Here is a 21094-nt window from a genome sequence, read left to right as displayed (position 1 = left end):
AATGGAACTAAACATGAGACTAGTTCTTCTTGAGGGTGATTTATTGATTATTGTTAATGCTATGTGTTCAATCTTGACCCCTAATTGGAAATTGCAATAATGGCTAAAACCTATTTGGGATCTCATTAACAAGTTTGCATACTTCAAGCTCACAAATGTCTATCAAGAAGGAAATAATTTGGTAGATGTGATTGTCAAACAAGTAGTGGATAAATGCTTTTATCCAACTTACAATATAATGATTTTAAATCTCATGTTTAATTATTGCCATATGAGGGCTGACTGCCAAGCCTTTTTGAAACACATTATTTGTTATTATAGTTGGTGGTGGGAGTTTTGGCCAAATTGGTATTAGGAATGAAAATTTGGTAGGGGCAATTATCTCTTGGAGGTTACATAAGGGATTAAGATGATGCGTTGTTTTGGTTCAATCCTACATCTATGGCTTTGATTTTCAAATCTATGAAGATGATCCCTTTTTTTGTTCTAGATTTGAACTTGGGAAATATGACCTTGAATTTTGTTCTTGTACTTTCATGGAATTCGATTCACTAATATTATTTGAGAGTGATGGTTCTTAGAAGCATTTTAGAACATGTATTAAGAACAAAGAAATGACTAACTTCTCACCATAAGTCTTGGTCAAGCCCTTGGTTGATTCAATAATTTGGAACAAGTTGGAAGACACGCTAAACATATATGTGTATGCCTATTTATCTTTCCTTTAATTTGAGATGCTACAACAATGCTCCTTGGAATGATAGAGAAATGACTAGAGAAGAAGTAATGGATTGTGGATGTTAAAAAGAAAACTAGGCCTTTGTCCCTTTATACAACATCATAGCACACAGACTTGAATATCTTACTGGGAATGAAAATTTGGTAGGGGCAATTAGTTAGTGGAGGTCACATAAGGGATTAAGATGAGGTGTTTTTTTGGTTTAGTCCCTCATCTATAACTTTGATTTTCAAATAGGTATGAATGTGATCCCTTTTTCTTTGTAGATTTGAATTTGGAAAATATGACCTTGAGCTTTGCTCTTGTACTTTCATAGAGTTCGATCAGCTAATATTATTTGAGAATGATGGTTCTTAGAAGCATTTTAGAACATGTATTAAGAACAAAGAAATGACTAACTTCTTACCATAAGCCCTTGACTGATTCAATAATTTGGGACAAGTTTGAAGACACACTAAACATAGATGCATATGCCTATTTATCTCTCATTTAATTTAAGATGCTAACACAATGGTCCTTGGAATGGTGAAGAATTGACTAGAGAAGAACTAATGGATTGGGGATGTTAAAAAGAAAACTAGGCCTTTGTCTGTTAATACAACATCCTAGCTCAAATTTTTGATATCTCATATGCTTTAATGGGTGAATGACAACTATTTGGACATAAGACAACTTAGTTCCATAATTAAATCCAATTACAAATAAGCCGAGTCATGCATGTGCAATTCGAAATGTAAATTTGGGTTTGAATGATGACAAGAAAAGATATGGAGGTTAAGTTCAAACCATTTAGAAATAATGACACACCATCAATTTTGGTGTAAGCTTGGTCCCAAATCATATACACAAATATTAGACACTAGGCTATTTCAATAAAGACAAAAAACTAGAGTCCAAAGTAAATAAGAAAAAGCAGAAAGTAATGTACTTTTCAACTTTACAAATATGAAATAGAACCATATTCTCCTTAATTTCAATAATAATAAATTTTCAATTCTAACATTTTCATGGTTCATATCTATATCAATATATACCAAAAAATACACATAGTTTAAAATTTCACCCTTGATCATCAGATTTCTATATATATTTGTAGTTCCTAATGAATATAATACTCTATTTTGTAATCATTTGTTTGGTCTCTTGAAAATCTTCATAATTGGTTCTTTCAATGTATGAAGTAAGGAAGAATTTGGATACTTTTATCTTCAGAAACTTGTAATACCTATTGTTAGTTTGTACTCTATTTAATTCAAAGAATTCAGGAATAATTAGAATTATATTAAGATGTATAAAATTCGAATGAAACATATAAATAAATAACAGTAAGTAATTAATAAAAGGAAATGGAAACATCTAACTACTCCTAACCCTTTCCAGCTTAATAAGATAGGCTACTCTTCAAATCAACACTGTCAAAGCTCAAAATTATCAAAAGAACAGTAGCACTATAAACTGATAAATGGAAATCAACTGGAACTTTACTAACTCTCAATTATCTACATATATTTAAAAAGAAAAAGTGTTAAAATATGTTATAGAGGAGGTTTCTTCATTTTCACTTTTTCCATACACTCTTTTGAACTAATATTACTGACTCCTTGTGGAAAGAAAAGTCCTCTCTACTTTGTAGGCTTTTTTTGAAACATTATCCCAGGAGGTATATTTGACAAATAAGTGTGGATCAATAACATAAATCTGAATTCGAAAAGATAAGCTGAACGCAACAAGAAAAATTTCTTCTATCAATGCAAGATCTGATAAAACAATCAATGTAAGATCTAATAAATATTGAGTATACTAGGGTATGCCCCTTTTAAAATCTGTATAATATAAGACTTTAGTCCAGGGCAAGACTGAATGTTTTCTTGCTCCGTTCTTTTCCACTAGTAACCATTTGAATGGAGAACAATGCATTTTTCCATTTTATATTTAATATAATATAAAAACTTCAACCATTTACTAATAATTAAAAATAAAATAATATTAATATATATATACTTCCATTATAATTCTTCATAGATTTTCTACAATCTTCTACATTTTCATTAATCTTATCATTGTTATTATTATTAATTATATTTTAGATCGATCATATATTATCTTACATACGATCGATCATATTTGGCCATCATATTTATCATCTAAGGATATGATCATTTGGCCTCGAGATTTATATGGCCGGATGAGGCAGCAAAGTGGAGCATTTCTGGGCATGTTGGTGAACAGTCGACATCACTTTTTGGGGTCGGGCAAAGGCCAAAGTGCAAAGGAAGTCAGGCCCCATGTTTAACCCTGCCAACATCAACTCCTAGGCCACACGCCAACACTGTTTCTCATGAATCAATGACCTCCTGTCGCTTTCAAAACCCATAATAAGACATCCAGACAAGAGTATTTGGCATTACATTACATTACCCTATTCACCCCACCTCACCCTCTTCTTAACCCTAGTTACCAAGATCTTTAACCCCCCACTCGTCTGACACTTATCTTAGATTTGAAAGAAAAATCTAAGACTACTGCGAAAAAGCCATTTGGTGTTTTCAGCATGGTGCTATAGTTAGAAACCGCGTAAAAAGTTAATTAACAGTTAGCTTTCAAGTCCAAAATGCAGGGGCACCCAATGCAGGGGCACCAGATGCAGCCCATGATTCCAGCTTTTGCCACTACCAACATTACAACTGAACATATTCAGAAGGTATGTTACTTAACACTCCCTTCATTCCTGCAACTTTCTTACATCTGGTAACGGATATACTGAAGCTGTAAATTTACTTTCTTGTAGCTCCATTGGCCCACCGAGTGTTCGTATTTCTTTGATTTTCTTGGGCCTGTGTTTTTTTGGGTTGCTAGGGAACTGGGTGTGCCGTGTACCCAACGGTCTCTTCCTTTATGGTATGTTTTATTATATGTTGTGAGTCCTTATAGCTTAGGATTTTTAGCTAGGTATAGAACGGTGTGAGTTTACAGCCCTTCCATCCAGTGCTTCTGTTTTGGGGGGAATTTTGGTTTTGGATGTTGTTATGGTGCGGTTCGTATTTCTAAACAGATAATCCTGTAGTTATTGACGGTGCTCCTTGTGCTTATGTTAGCTACGTGTTTTGGGATTTGAACTCGGTCCCTCTAAGTCATAAAAATGCATTGGTTCAGAGGGTGTTCAACTTCTTTTGGTTTTGGAGTCTGTATGATTATTATGCCTTTTAGAAAAGTTAAAGTTACGACCTTTATAAAACAGAGAAGGCCTATTGACATTTGGTTATCTTATCCTAAGCTCAGATCACTGAGGACTTCCATGCCGAAAAAAAAAACAGATTTTTATATTGTAGTAACTCTTTTGGAATGGTCACCGATAAAAAAAATCTCTTTTGGAATTGTCTGAAATACTACAAATCACAATTGTGTGATGGGGGGAAAGTTTCCAGATTAAATGCCGACGATTTTGGCAGCGCCCAAGTATGGGCTTAAACCTCACGGCGAGATGACGTAGTGGTGCATTGTTCGCTAACCTCTGCTTTCCTATAGCAAATTAAGTAATTTCTTTTTCCCGCAAACTTTGGGCGATTATCTCATAAAGTATGCACGGGGTTGGCTTGGGGGTCGGGTCCATCTACTTTCCTCTAGAGTTGAATTTCTTGGTGCCCTAAATGCAGAAATTTTGGAATGGAATATATGATGGAAGGAGGGTCCTCTTGCGTGAGGCATTTGCTGTTTGGGGTATTTGCCCAAGGACGATTCAACTCATATATTTCAGCTTACAATAATGAAAGTATTCTGCTGTCTTAGCTCTTCCATGTAATGAGTTTAAACTTTTTATAATACGGTTATCTTGTCAAGAATTAAAAAATTGAGAATGCATGATTTGGAAGATTTGGACTCTGAGAATAGTGAGATTCCATCTCTTAAAGGCTTGTACTGGCCTCTCCTACGTTTGGAAAGGTTTTTTTAATAAGATAAATCATCCGGAATGTTCTTTCTTATGAAGTCCATTGAAGGTGTTATGGAACCAGATTTGAATCGTTCCAATAGGGATATGGTTGTCACTGGTATGCGACTGTAAGCTTGGATCCATTGCTAGTCAAAATCCATGGCATGCTTTGTCACATTGGGCTGGACACTTCATAAATGAGAAACACAACAGAGTTATAATTGTTGTGATGCATATTCTTCAGTATGCATTCCTTGCACCTAGAAAGCAGTTTCATATAATGGGAATTGATTTTAATTGGGAGATTCAAATTACTGATTTGTGGTGAAATTGAAAGGTGGTTCTCAGTTGGAATTTTGATTTCTCAGGTTTTAGGTTTTGGATCAAAGTTGAGTTCCATTTCAAGATGGGTTATTGGTTATTGGTTGATTTGTAGTTTGTTAGATTCTTTGCATTAAAATGGGACTAGAAGCTTGTACACTTCATAAATGAGAAACACAACAGAGTTATAATTGTTGTGATGCATATTCTTCAGTATGCATTCCTTGCACCTAGAAAGCAGTTTCATATAATGGGAATTGATTTTAATTGGGAGATTCAAATTACTGATTTGTGGTGAAATTGAAAGGTGGTTCTCAGTTGGAATTTTGATTTCTCAGGTTTTAGGTTTTGGATCAAAGTTGAGTTCCATTTCAAGATGGGTTATTGGTTATTGGTTGATTTGTAGTTTGTTAGATTCTTTGCGTTAAAATGGGACTAGAAGCTTGTGGAAAGCTTCAGTGGAAGTGCACAGTAGTTTCAAGAGAAAATCCCTAAGAGCCATATGATTATGCTATGGTTTGGTGCAGAAAAGATACTTATATATAGTTATTGGCTAAACATAGGGTTGTGGGGGATTTCTGGCTCTAGAGGCCATTGTTTGTAGGGTTGTTTGGCCTCTTTCAAAGACTTTAAATTGTCCTTTGTTAGTGGATAAATCATATCAACCCCACCGCTTGATGGACCATTGTGATTCCCATATAAAGAGCTGAGAACATTAATAGAATATTAAGAGGGAACTCACATAAAAATTCACACTCATTAGGTACAAAATCCCATACACAAACAAGATATCAAGGATCCAAGAGAGACTTTGGAGGGTATATATTTTCTTAGAGCCACAGTTGGAAATTAGTATTTGACCTTATAAACTGCATTTCACATAATATGATACTAATCATAATATACTGTCAATTGTTTCAAGCTTCTACTGCTTATGAAATCAACCTGAAAATTTGAAAATAACTATGACTGTAGTTTAGGACAGCGCAAAATGACATTTGGGCAATTTTTCTTGGAATACTAAACAGATGATCTCTAAAGTCTGAAGTGAATTCTCATAAATACTTTTAAGTTTGAGGCTAGATTGTTGACAAATGACAAGCTTTGGGATACCCTTGGAAGAAGTCGACACATATTTTCTCAAGAAATATAAAATAAGAACTGCAATTTAATTGATGTTAGTCCACCTTACGTACCAAATTATGCATGGTCAGACTCAAGGTGAAGAGTCTAGCTTAGGAAGAGCTTGCAGCAAGGGAATGGTGCAGAGAAGGGAGCATGATTTTTTGGTCATAGGAAGATGAAAATGGAGGAGAGAGGCCATAGATGTGGTTATTTCATGATGTTACCATTTAAATTTTATATAAATCTTGAACATGTTAATAAATCCCTATCATGATGGTGTCCTTTTTTCTGTAAATTTTTGGTCTCAGGCAGTTGAATTCCAGATTGTGTTCAAAATTCTACAGCTGTTTATAAATAGTTATGTTTTCATAAATAGTGGTAAAATTATATAGCATTTCAGTTACTATCAAGGACTAACCAATTATGATTAAAGATGGATATAAACTGTTGTGTGGCATCAAAGACATTAGACCCTTTTTTCTGGTGCTTCTTCTGTTTTCACTGTCATAATTATAAGCCTGTTTTTCTCGGAAGAGATTTGGATAATTATAAACTCTTCATTTTGGTGAAAAATGTTTTATATATTTGTGAAATGTTTAAAGTTATAGACTAAACAATTCACCAAATTGAAATATTTATTCCTGCTTATGCATTATATTCTTGGAGTTCTAATGGTTGTGCATGATATTTTGGAATTTTGAATGATTGCACATTATATTCTTGTAATCAAATGTCTGCGCATAATGAAGCAACACATTTTGATTTTAATTGAAGCTATCCCCTCATTGTCTTTTTCACTATATTTTCTATTTCTAATCTCTTTATTTTCTTGAAGTGTTCTCCATAACATATGGTAACTGCCATTTATTTTGAAAATTGCAGTATTTGGATGAGAACAAGCAGTTGATTCTAGCAATTCTAGATAATCAAAACCTGGGAAAGCTTAATGAATGTGCACAGTAAGTACTCTTCTCATCGAGATTTCAGGTTTTTGTTTTCAAAATTTGTGTTAATTCTTGTGATGGATTTCATCTTTGTCAATTTTGTGGTTTTATTGCTTTCGATGGTTTTGTTTTTTAACCTGGTTATAAGTATTTTTTTAAAACATGTTATTTTCCCTATTTGTTGGATTTTTTTCTTAGCATTTTATCTGTGCAATAGTTGAATTAGCTTTCTATTCACGACCTTTGACTACCCATGAATTTGCAGGTAGATCACTTTGAGCTTTAGCTTGGACTTCATTGTCCCTCCAACTTACTATAAGTCTGGCTTAGGAGTGATCTATCACAGTCTGAAGCAGCAGATTTTAGTAGCCCAAAATGTACCCCTTTTCCTTAAAGAATTACTACGTAATTGCTAGTAGACATCTTGCAGGAAATTAGGATTACCGTTTTATTGAACCTGTCAACCTTGACAAACAAATATTGTTCCACATCAGGTCTTAGGTAAACTGCCTACGAAGTTCATGTGGAAACTCTGTCACAGTTGTTTTTTCGTATTTCCAATTGAATGTGTATGTGCTTAATTTTATGTTTGCAGGTTGGCCTGTGTAGCACAATGAAACATCCTTTGATGAAATGTTGGATATTATTTTTCATCTCTGGCCAGTAGACATTTTATTGCAAATTGTGAAGTATCTTACTGCTGCCAAAATTATATGACACTATTGACAAATGGGGTCATGCAACAATGTAGGCCTAGCTTTGTATAGAAGGCTTATTATGTTGAACAAATATTCTCATCCAGTTTATAATTAACATGTTCTGGTTGGTGCAATATCAACCATCACTGTAGTACTGTCTGGTGCTAAATTTCACTGTTCTACAGGGATGCGTCACCCTTAAAAATCCTGTGTCCGTTATATGAAGACATTTCTGAGACTTGTGGGAAACCTCCACCCCTACCACCACCTCTGACAGCTCCAATGGGGATGCCATTCGCTATATGGAAAATGCCATTACATACTGATTGCAATCTTTGACTTAGTGAAAACTAGTTTTTCTTTCATTGGGCAATCACAAAGATGTTGTATTGCAGGTTTTGCCTTGAACATTTCAATTCACCACAATTTGTATATCAGTGCCGCCCCTCCCGTTGTCCCCATGTCCCCTTGTCAGGATTCTTCTTGGTACAATTCTGAGTAAATTCACCATCTTCAGCATGCTGTTCTTTACAGTATTCATTTGGAGATTGCACTGGTTATATTGACAGTCTTGGCACTTGGGTGCTTGTTTCTTGTGACAACATTTCTATCACACTGCCTTCCATCTCTTGTGTTCTTGATCCCTAGCTTGAGCTGTTGTAAGGTTGACTTCCACTTGAAAAGCTAATTTTGCTGCAATTCATCCATGCTTGTAAGAATTACAAGGGCTTATGGTTATTTGACATCCACCAAGAACCTTTGCTCATCATCCAAGCTATAATATGTATATAATTTTCCAACAGTAAAATACTGGCACTTAAATCTTCCGGTAAAGGAAATGCCCCCTGTGATTGGTCTAACTTTGTATTATTGGTGACCCACATGGCAAGAATTTCTTGTGCTTAAATCTTCATAATTTTGGATCCAATGTTTTGAAACCCTTGCTTGAGGAACTCAATAAATCTAATGCTCTATTGGACATTTAGGTGGCAACTGTATAGGCACAGCAAGACTTTCCAGCTGTATAACAGTACGTCATCAATCATTTGAATATCCATGCTTTGTCTATCACTTGCATAGATGATTTTTTGTTTTGTTTTTGTTTTGGTCTTCTTGTGCGCTATAGGTGAACCACATGGTGATTTAGTGTCCAATCAAGGAGTTCTTTCAGGATCTTATTAATCTGGATCCAAAGCTTTGTAGAGAGCTTTGTTGGAAAATTTTGCTGAAGGAACTCATCAAACCTGATACTTTATTTGGCACTTAAAGGCAACTTTCTTGGTTCGTCAACACGGCCTAATGATCTTAAGAGCAGGCTCTTAATCTATTTCCTTTGTTTACTCTAGGTTCTTTGATTTATTATTTTGTTCTAAATTGCATGACTTTACTTGGTGTGACCTTTTTGTTCGTGTAGTGTTTGTTATTGCTGCCTTTACTGGAGAGATTTTTTCGTTCACTACTTTGATTGGTGCAACTGCGGTATGTCTAGTCTTGGCTGCATGACGTTTGTTGGAATGATTTTCTTCAATGACTCCAAAAGTGAGACCCTCTTGCCCACTTCCTTTTGATTTGGACTTATTTTAGGACTTCTATAATTTCATTCACATAAATTATGGATGGAACACCCAAGATTGCTCTTTGGAGTTCTTATTCTTATGAGAATTGTTACAAATCTTGAACACACCTCTTCGCATTATGTGTGCTATTCTTTCATTTTATGATGTTCTTATCTTGTGAGTTAGACAGTTTTCTACTTGATTTAAAACAGCCTTGAAATTGTCCTCTAAATTCTTAATATCATTTAGGGTAACTTCATGTGGTGCACCCATACAAGTTGACAGTTTTCTCCGCCAATGTTCTCTTATCTATTAATGGGAACTGGAACATTTTTGCTTGGTTGTGAATCTTTGGTGTAGTCTTGTGGATTTTGACTATGTTGTTGTGTAAAATGTTGGTGCTACATAAGTTGCTGACCTCTATGCCAGTTATTGATGTGGTAGGATTCCTTATGCAAGGTTCCTACATTGTTGTCACGCCCATTCTTATGGTTTGTGGTAAATGTGGAGATACCTCTCTGGTCCAGGGTACACTAGGGCATCTCCTGGGTGTTCTTGGCTAGACAATGGGCAATCTACACTCTCCAGCAAATTGTGTGTATGCTTTTGTAGTGACCCAACACACTTTCGTAATATCCCCTTTGTGAAATAGGATTAAATATTATTAAATAAATTATACTATTAAAAATAATTTTTTAAATAAATAAATAGATAGATAGATACATAATAGTATAATATAATTACAATTTAATAAACTTGGAGGTCAAGAGATACATAATGAAGAGTTGCGACTCCCTCAACATAAGATATAAAAGGGAGGAAAGTTCATTTTGAAGGGGAAGGGAGGAAGGAAGCAAAAGGAGAGCAAGGAATTAAATCAAAATTAATGGAAGAAGAAAGGAATGTGAAGCAAATAAGTGACCCTTCAAAAGGGCAGTGATGATGAAGGGTTGTAACTCTTTTAAGGGGTTGTGACTCTTCTAAAGGGTTCTAATTATGAAGTGTTGCAACTCTTTGAAAGGGGGACAATTATGAAGGGTCATGACTTATGCAAAAAAACAGACATGCTGAAGATGTGTTACCTCTCCTTCATAAGGGAAGATATAAAACGAACAAGGATTCATTTGAAATGGACATCCAAAAAGGATAAAGGAAATAAGTGTTTGTTCAGTAATTAGAAAAGGAGGAATCAGAAGTACATATCTGATTCAAATAAGGTCAGATCTGATTGTGAAATGTTATGTGTCCCTTTCAAAGGGCGGAAAATAAAGAGTTGCACTTTTTCAGGGGTGCTCATTGCGAAAGGTTGTGTCTTCTTGTCAAAGGGCGTTTATAATAAAAAGGTGGGACCTCTTCCTCATATTGAAAGGGCATCCATGGGTGATTATTTGGGAAAAATATATTATTTTAAAGGCAATGATGAAAAGTGGTGAGTCAATCCTTCCAAAAATGAAGTATAAAGGAGGATTTGTTTCAAGTATTGAAAGGGATACATTGTGCTGTGAATCAAGGGGTAAACAATCAAGACTCAATCAGCAATTGTTACTCATTAAGGGTAGATCAGAGAATAATTATAAGCAGATCTGAATCTAGGGTGTAATGTTATTCTGAATCTAGGGTGTAATGTTATTCTAATAGCGGTAATGCAGGAATAATGATCCATATATTAATTATGCATTTGGCTCTTTTATTAATACACATTTAGACATGAATTTAAATCTGACATTAATCTGTCACAAGGAAATTGGAGAGAACTTACAATTTAGGGTGAACTGCTAAGGGCACCCTATTGCAGCAGCATTTAAGAATTGCTAAGGGCACCCTATTGCAGTGGTAATTAGGCAAGAAACTCTTAAGGGCACCCTATTGCAGTAGCAGTTAAGGGAGAACAACAATAAGATCACTCTACTACGTTGTGATTATGGAAGAACTGCCAAGGGCATCCTATTGCAGTAGTGGTTAAGGGAGAACTGCTTAGGGTAACTTATTGCTGTGACAGTAAGCGAGAAGAGCTATAAGGGCAACCTAGTGCATTGTGATTAAAGAAGAACTACTAAAGGCGCACAATATCAAGTACCTTCCTAACCTGTAATCAGAGGATTACTGGTGAATTGTACTTTAACTCCAATCATAGAAGAATGAAGGATGACTGTATGGAGAGAGAACTACTGTATTAGGACACCCTACTATGCCTCCTTACCCCCATATCTTCTATAATTGGAAATTCACATATAATTTAAGTACTGCATATTTATGAAGATGTATTTCCTTTTCTTTAATCCATAATCAATTTGTGAAGTGCTTGCAATTAAATATATGTCTATATATACATATCCTTTTATATGTTGGCATTGGGCATATGCATTGAATGCAGGATTTCTAGTTATGGATCACACAATTGAGAAAAAACCATTTATTTGGTAAACTTTTACCCTAAGTTTTGCAATGGGGATTTAGGGCAACTTCTAGGGCAAATTAGGAAGGGTGCATTACAAGTTTGTAGAGAGATTAATGCTTTTGCAATAAACATGCTTTTGTGAAACACCCTACCTATTTTATCATAGCTTACAACATGAATCTGTGTAATCTATATATTCATATTTGAATAACATAGTGTGGAGTCGTGGACATTATTAATAGCAATTAATACAGTTGATAATACTCAATAGGAGATAGTTTCTCAAGGTTATAGCATGTACATAATAAATAGCTGAATAAAAAACATGTTCATTATTATAATTCTGTACCTCTGTCTTTCTTTTTCATGTTTTTACAAGCTTCCATATATGCCATAGCTCATTTAGAGAGTTTCCCATTAGGATTGTAATCCTAGGCCCTATATTAGTGGTATCAAAGCAATTTTCTTTGCATCTTGTATGTCCAATTATATTTGATCAAAGCATCTAAACATTGACATTGAACCTAGGATCATCAAATTATTTGCTGACCCGTTTCAAGATGGCAGGCAAAGACATGGACGATCAAGACTTTGTTTGAAAAGACACACATGGATCAATTAAAATTCTTGTTCAACTTGTTTGTAGGGGTCCTCAAATAGGTAATTCCATTAGCTTCACCATTAAGAAGATCTTTTGGTGGTCAATTCTCCTTAGGTTGTAGTAAATCTGGACATGCTAAGCACACATGGATCAATTAAAGTTCTTGTTCAACTTGTTTGCAGAGGTCCTCAAATAGGTAATTCCATTAGCCTCACCATTAAGGAGAGCTTTTGGTGGTCAATTCCTCCAGAGGTTGTTGTAAATCTGGACATGCTTGTGTTTGATCATAAGATCTCTGCTAAAGTTGTGGACAATTGGAGATTAGGTAGAATCTTCCTCAAATGACTTCTCTAATGAGGATAGAATTAAGACAGCCTTCGGAAAGTCTCCTCACTCATCAAGAAGTGATGGTAAGCACATGGGCTTGGGGAGCAAGATAGGAGAGGAGAGAAATAGAAACTGACTTGGCATCAATCCTTGGAAGTCTTTAAGAATGAGTTATTTTGTAGATATGTTTATGTTGATTGCTACATGTAGTGTTAACAATTGCAAAAGGGCCATTACCAATTGGTCTAGGCTTACATTAACACCTTCTATGAGTAGGGTATCTTCAACTCCTTATATATTGTAGTGGTTTTCATTTGTCAATTTTGTGAAGGCTAAAGTTAATCAAGATCAAAATAATGGGAGATATCTATTGCTATGCAACAACCATTGTGAAGGAGTTCAAGTAGAAAGTCAAGTGGGTACCAACTAGTGTGTAAAGAAGATATCACTTTTGGACAAGAACAAACTGTCCAAGACTGCTAAGTGGTGTGACAAGCACAAGAGTTTCAATCATTCCCATCATAGTTTTCAGACTCGAAGTTGGACTCAGAGTGTACTTGGCAAGACCAAATTTTTCAACTTGGCAACTTAGAAAGTACTATAAATTGAGATCTCTTAAACAGACATTTTTTTTTTTTGCAAAATTCAATTGCAAAATGTATTAAATAAAAAAGGACATCTCTAAAGTGAAAATGTGTGTTTTTTATAGAAAAAACATGTGAACAACACATTATAACCAATTGTTTTACCTTGTTTGGGCATTTTTACCCATGTTTTTTGTGTGGCTATAAAATTTTGAGTTTAAAATCTAAAAAACTCATCAGTACTCTTGTGTGCTTGCAGGGTTTTCTAACAATTATTCCAATGCTAAGTGCTAGGTCAATGCTGATGTTAAGTTATTTATTTTTTATGGTCTAAGTTGTCGGTACAAGTACAAGCATGGGTACAGATACACATGTACGGTACGTGGGTATGACAATTTTTTAGGAGGGGGTTTGGGTATGTCTGGGTACGTCTAGACAAAAAAAATCATAAATATATGTATAGATGCATACAGCCTGACAAGTAGAATATTAGCCATTATGTTAGCTACCCCAGCCAACAAGTTAAAAAAATATGTTAATATTAAATAATATATAAAAAATTATTAATAATTTAATATAATATTATATTATCTATGCATTAAAAAAATTACAATTTAAATTATAAATGTTTTAGAAACTTCAAAAACTTATAATATTATATAAATCTACTATTATTAATATATGTAGTATTTTAAGGTTTAATACTATTATCATTCTGAATAAATTTAATACTATGTTAAAGTTTAATACTATTACCATAAATATACATAATATTTTAAAGTTTAATACTATTTTAAATTTTCATTATTATCCTAAATCATTCTAAATATTCCCATAACATCTTCTCTTCCTAATTATCCTAAGTGTTTGTCTGTTAAATATTTAAAGTAAATTAAAAAAAATCTTAAATAATCCTAAAATTCCCCGTTACCTAAAGCAATCTAAAACTTTAGCACACTAAGAACTTTTATAAAATTGAATTCATAACTGCTGCATGCAGGTTGCTCCATCGTCGCGACTACCATTTCTAGAATGCACACGAGGCGAATGTATGCACTTTGATTCAGTTAGAATTTACTAATTTAGACCTAGGTTGGTTTGAAGACGACCGTGGATTTGAATAACTACTGCGTGCAATCATTACTGCTTTCGGCTTGATAGAAAGGGAAGAGGAGGGGCTTTAGTTGTGAGATTTTAGAGTTTTTGAATGTGAAAAAGAGGTTTTATATAACATGTCACCCTCAAATTCATTAGAAAACAAATTCAAAACGCCACATCAACAGTGAGATTCAAAGTCAAATCATCACGTTAGGATCAAGCGTCCAGATACAAGTTGCAAAAGTCACATATGATTCAGGCTTTGAAAAATTGAACCCTATCCAATTCCATAGCGATTTTCTAACGTGGCCGATTCTGATACGCACTGTACCAGCATTTGAAGGAAATTTTTGAAGTATTGGTTACTTAGGTTGTGGTAAATTGATGTTGTTACTAAATAGAGCTTAGTTACCCAACTCTCCCCTTGGCCCTTCGAACCAGGCAAATTTCAAACTGGTCCTTGGTCTTGGTCTTAGTTCCCCCTTCATGATCGAACTAGGGCAAACCTAGATAGTTTGAGTGTGAACTAGGTACAATTCCACTTAGAAACATTCTATAATTTAGTGCAGAAAATGATTATTGCAGAATTTGAACAAAGACTTGTTAACATTGCAAAACAAAATTTGTTGAAGTTCAGATATTTATTACATCAAATTAAACTAGCCCCTATGATTTCTTCCATTGAAATTTTTGTATCAATTGCTGATAATGATTCCTATTCAATTAATTGGAAGCTTTGTATAGTGATAAATCGAGTTTTAAACATTAAACAATACATTCCATAGGTGAAGGGATTTGCAAGCTCTTTATATAACATTTTTCAAGTGGGATGTTAATTACAAACAAACAAACAGTCCGTACAGTGAAAAAATAATAGGTGTTAGACAATTTGAAAAGTAGGAATGTTGTTAGTGCAGCTGATCCCATGGATGTTGTCATTGTTTGTGAATCAACTAATGCCTATGATGAATAATAAGAAGAAGATGAAGATTTAGATAGTCCATTAGATGATTGAACCTTAGTATAAGGTTGATATTATTTTGATATGTTGGTGTTAATAATAGATATGATGCTATGATTACAAGTTTATAGTGTTTTTGTTGTTTTTATTATAGCATGTTGTGGCATTTCAATCTTAATTCATTCTTCTAGGCTGCATGCATATGTATATATATAATTTTTACATGTTTTTGTACTAGTGAATCCAAACAAATCCAAACCCCATGTTAAAATTATGCCATACCAGTGAACTGGTTCTTCGAGAACAAAAACTTGAACCAGTAACTTAGAAACATAAGAGATGAAAGCTCCCTATATAGATTTACAAAGATTTACAAAGACGATGTTGCTAACAGAAACAATTGTAAACTAAAGATGATAATAGAAACTATCTAAGATGACCATTAAAGAAACATTCTAATATTCTAATACCCTCCCTTAATATTCATTGTCTAATTGCTATCTTTTGGTCACAAATTCTTCAAAACATTCTGCTGCTACTGAGACATTTGCTAGATCTGCAAAATGTTAATGACTAAGAAGCCAAAATCCGTCTAGAAAAGAACAGAGAAGGGTGCACCCATCTTTAGAAGCTTTGCAAAAAGAGTCAAGAGCTTGTCTCTGACTTTGCCATTGAGATGAGTTTGCCTCCAACCCTCCCTGAATCAACAAAGCATCTGACCAAAAATCATCATAAACATCCAACCTACTGTTGGATAATGGAGTTACTCTTCCTTGGAGGTGGAGACAAACATTGAGAACAATTAGCGCAATTTTGAGGAAAAATCAGCAAAGCCTCTATTCCAAATGAACATGATGGCCTAAAATATATTGCAAAAAGCTACAATTTTTTTAGGACAAAAATCAGAAAAAATATTGATCAAAACCAAACAACAGGATTTGAGACACGATATCATGAAGTAATTGGTACAAATCTTGCCTGTTATTAACAAAGACCGAAAGGTCATTATGTTAAAGTTTGTAGCTGCGATAGAGATCTTTATCTTTCAAAACTTGGATGATATTATCGTTATTGTCATCTTCAGCTGAAAAGGACACTCAAGTGTAATTTGTAATATTAAATGTAAATGACGTGTCATTCTCATGCATTGAGGCATGAATATTTGAAGAGTTATTATTAATTATAGGAGTTATAGGAATCTCAAGAGACCTTTCAGTTATAATATGAAGAGTCTCTCCTATTGTTATATATTTGCATCAAGCAAAGGATATTATTGTACACTTGAACATTTCATTATTAATAAAGATATATTTGTGTTGTGTGGCTGGGTTTTTCCCTTCATTCTAGAAAGGTTTTCCCATGATAATTCTGGTGTTCTTTATCTTAGTTTTCTCTCTTCTTATTTTTGTTTATTTTCTTAGATTTCTGGGCTTTAGTTTTAACACATTATATACAAAAGAATGGAACGATGTTTCCTTAAGAAACAATTGTAAAGAATAGAAACATTCTATTCTATTTGAAAGAAAGCTTAAAAAGTTACAACTAACTAAAGCTAACTAAATATTTTAAACATTCTAATATTTACAATAGATTACATATAGATTACCATTAACTAATAATAAATGATTATCTATTATACCCTCCCTTAATGGTTAATCTGTCTACAACACCAAGCTATCCTCTGAATTTGGCAAACTTATCAGGACCAAGAGGCCTGGTGAGAATGTCTGTAGTTTGATCTGTGGTAGGAACATATTGCAAATCTATTTTCCCGTCTTCAACTAGCCGTCGTATGTAGTGATAGTGAACATCCACATACTTGGTTTGTTTATGGAAGACTGGATTTCAGGCTAACTTGATAACGCCTTCGTTATCAACAAACAATGTAGTCGGTCCTTTTGGTGACATCTGCATATCCCCAAGCATCTGACAAAGCCAAACAACTTCACATCTTGCCTTAATAGTCCCTCTGTATTTGGCCTCTATAGAGGAGAGAGAAACTGCCTGTTGCTTCATATTGGTCCATGTGACGCCATCGGATCCCAAACTGATCACATATCCAGAAGTTGACTTTTTATCGTTAATAGAGCCTACCCAATCTAAATTTGGGAACCCACTGAGTCTAGGAGTAGAACTTCGAGAGTACAAAAGTCCATAATCTGAAGTGCTCTTCACATAATGAAGCACACGCTTTGCGGCCATCCAATGATCAACCTTAGGAGCTGTCATAAAGCGTGAGATGTAGCTGACTGTGAAGCTGGTATTGGGCCTAGTAGCAGAGAGGTAGATGAGCCTGCCTACTACATACAGACAACTAGTAGGCAATCAACATAAACATATCTACAAAATATGTAGCCTGCCTGTATACAAAATTTGTCTAATAGAGCCCTGACATATTTGGATTGAGAGATGAATATACTAGAAGACTGTTGCTAAACCTCAACACTTAGGCAATAATGCATGAGCCCAAGGTCAGTCATATCAAAAGATTGGCATAAATTCTGTTTGATTCCCTAAATCAAAAATGCCAAACTGCCAATGATGATCAAATCATCCACATAAATAATTAGAAGGATGATGTCACTGGCAGTAGTCTTGATGTACAAATTTGAGTCTAAAGAACTCCTCTTGAAGCATTGCTCATTGAGGCACTTATCAATTTTTATGTATCATGCTCGAGGGGCCTGCTTCAAGCAATAGAGAGCTATTACCAATTTGAGAACCCGATGGTCTTTACCAGCGACCTTGAAACTAGGAGGTTGTGTCATGTAGACCTCTTCTGGAGATCACCATTCAGGAAAGCACTCTTGACGTCCATCTGATGGACATTCCAGCCAAACAAAGCTATCATGGCTAGGACTAATCTGATGGTGCTCATCTTTGTAGTAGGAGAAAAGGTTTCCTCATAATCAATGCCTTGATGTTGAGAAAAGCCCTTCGCAACTAAACGAGCTTTGTACTTATCCGAAGTATCATCCGATTTGTATTTGATTTTGTAAACCCATTTGCAGCCAATCTGGAATTCGTTTAGCCTTGGAATATGTTTGAAGCTCAAACACACTATGAATGTTGGCCATCAGAGCAAAGTTAACAAACTCTGTAGGTTTGCTCTTTTTCTGAGTAGCTCTACCATCAATGAGCTTATCATCACGAAGATCAACAATTGTCTTAGTCCACCACTTAGGCCGGAGAGGAGAATGACGAACAATAGTATCAGGATATGCTTGGTGATCAAGTTCCTCATCAGAAGAATTAGGATCAAACTTAGGTGAAGCATCTACAAATTGAGGTGATCTTGCAGGAGAAGTTGGAGGTGTTTGTACAAGGATCACTAGTATAACTGGAGGTGCAGGAGCTACTGGAGCCCTCCCATCAGGTGGACCTAATGGAAGCCTAACTCCCAAATCATGAGCCTTTATAAGTTGGTTTGCTGGATCATGAACAGGAGAAACATGCATGAAAGGTCCTTGCTGCTCATCAAAGACTAGATCACGACTGTACATGAGACGAGATGTCTCAACATCGATCAGGCAATAGGCTTTGTGAAGATTACTGTATCCAACAACCATGAGTTTCTGACTCTTGGCATCCAACTTGTTGCATGACGCATCAGGGATCCAAACAAAAGCAAGGGAGCCAAAAACCTTTAGGATAATTTGAGAAGCATCACTGCCTCTCGATTATTCAGATCCCACGTATCCCGATCAGTATAAAGAGCAGTCAGATGCTTCATAACACTGAGAACAAGTTGATCGGTATTTCGAAATTCAAAAATTGTAATGATCCGCTGCTTCCAAGTGCCATAATTTCGACCATTGAATTTTGAGTTGTGCTCGAGTAGAGATTTTGTTAGAGATGCCATGTTTTTCAATGAAAAAACGTGAAAATTTGTGAAAGCATGTTCTTTGAGGAAAAAAATGGAAGACCCAAAAAATTTGGAGAGTGACCTAGAAGAGAGGTCAAAAACCTAGAAGGAATATGTTGTCGATTTTTGGATCCACTGGCTCGAAAATTGAGGCATAAAAATCGAGGCACCCAGAAAAATCTTACGACAACCCAGTTGAGCTCTTGAAAACCCACCATGGATCTGGAATCAAAAAAATTTGGAGCTCAAAAATTAGGGTTTAGATGAAAACCCTAGTTGACAGCCATTGAAGGACAAATATGTAGAGAATAATGGAGTTTGTAGCCCAAAACAGGTCGTTTTTGTAGTAGATCAAAGCTTCAATGAAGCAAGAATTGACTTAGTATGGAAAAATGACTCTTGATAATGGTGTAGGGCACGCGGATGGGTGAAAAACAGGCGTCCAAACACCAAAAATGGTGCTGATTAGAATTGCGAGTTGTAAAACAAAAACGCGAGTTGAATATCAGTTTGTATGCCATGATTTGTAGGAAAAAAACAAGCCCCCAATGATTGTAGACATGAGTTGCAGATCCAAACAAAAACTCTAGGCCAAATTGCGAGCAAAAAAAATTAGACGCGAGTTGCAGATTAAGTTGAAAAAATGCAAGATTAGGATCGCAATTTTTGCATAGGGAAGGCATGATTCTTACTAGCAGGAACCCTAGACAATTTTCTAAAGAACAGAAACCCTACGGGTTGTAGATAAGATCTTGGAAATAAATTCAAAAGATTTGAACAAATAATTTCGAAAGAAATTATAAACTTGTCGAATGTTTTTGAAGTATTGGCTCTGATACCATATTACGAAGTAAATCGTAAAAATCTTGCTTGTTATTAACATAGACTAAAAGGTCATTATATACAGAAGAATGGAATGATATTTCCTTAGGAAATGATTGTAAAGAATAGAAATATTCTATTTTATCTGAAAGAAAGCTAAAAAAGCAATAGCTAACTAAATATTAGAAACAATCTAATATTTACAATAGATTACATATAGATTAACTAATAACAGACGATTATCTATTATCGTAATGCATGAGTAAGGAATATAAAGCTTTTTTTTGAGGAAAAATAGATTCAAAAGAGAAAATTATAGTGGAAAATTTATGGAAACCCATTAGAATTTTTTAAAGGAACGTATCATGAAAACCCATCAGTAAAACATTAGACTTCACATGGTAAAGCAGCACATGCAAGCAACATGCAAGCAAACACAACCTTTGAAAATTAGAGACTTTTGCTCAAACCAAGAAATCATGGATTCAAAACTCTCATCCAACCTCGCAATTTTCAGCAAAAATCTTCGAAGACGAACCAAAAAATATTCATAAAATATCTCGAACGATTTTAATTTCACAAAATCAGAAAACAAATTTTTGGAAGAAATTCCAGAGCAAAAGAGGCTCGAGTTTTTCTTAAAATTCTTGGCAAATTTTATAAAATCCCATTGACATGCTTTGATACCATGTTATGATAAGTTGACGATGATGTTATTAAACAGAAGAGATGAAAGTTCCTTCTATAGATTTACAAAGATGATGTTTCCAAAAGAAACAATCGTGAACTAAAGATGATAACGAAACTATGTAATAAACCAAAGACTATCTAAGAACATTATAGTATTGATATTCTAATTTTATCCTCATGTAATTATAGGGGCATATAAGTTGAAGATTACTTTTGGGAAGATACTGAAAATCAGTTAAAGATTGAGATGCATAAGAAGGTGTAATAGCATCTTCTATTGTTGGATCTTGAGTACCTAGGATTGGGATTTTGGTCGATTTGACTCCTATGATGGAATCCAATGTTCACAGGGTATGAGGTGGATATAACGTGCTTACTATTCGGAATATTCTGGTCATTTTGGTGAGGTTTGAGGTATCCCACATGGAATTGGATTC

At 34.7% G+C, this 21094-nt stretch overlaps 1 protein-coding gene across 1 annotated transcript in view; it reads left to right on the top strand.

Moving 5' to 3' along the window:
- Positions 1–3235: 3235 nt before the first annotated feature.
- Positions 3236–21094, top strand: part of LOC149530625 (GRF1-interacting factor 2-like) — a 38958-nt gene continuing 21099 nt past the window's right edge. The window contains exons 1-2 of the mRNA XM_089811395.1: positions 3236–3440; positions 6996–7072. Of these exons, the coding sequence (XP_089667521.1) occupies positions 3351–3440; positions 6996–7072 (167 nt within the window). The 5' untranslated portion in view covers positions 3236–3350. The remainder of the gene's footprint in view (positions 3441–6995; positions 7073–21094) is intronic.

This window comes from Cupressus sempervirens, chromosome 11 (assembly GCF_028749045.1).
Source record: "Cupressus sempervirens isolate cs-2001-9-10 chromosome 11, ASM2874904v1, whole genome shotgun sequence".
Lineage (NCBI taxonomy): Eukaryota > Viridiplantae > Streptophyta > Pinopsida > Cupressales > Cupressaceae > Cupressus > Cupressus sempervirens.
This window is presented reverse-complemented; position numbering and strand designations above follow the sequence as displayed.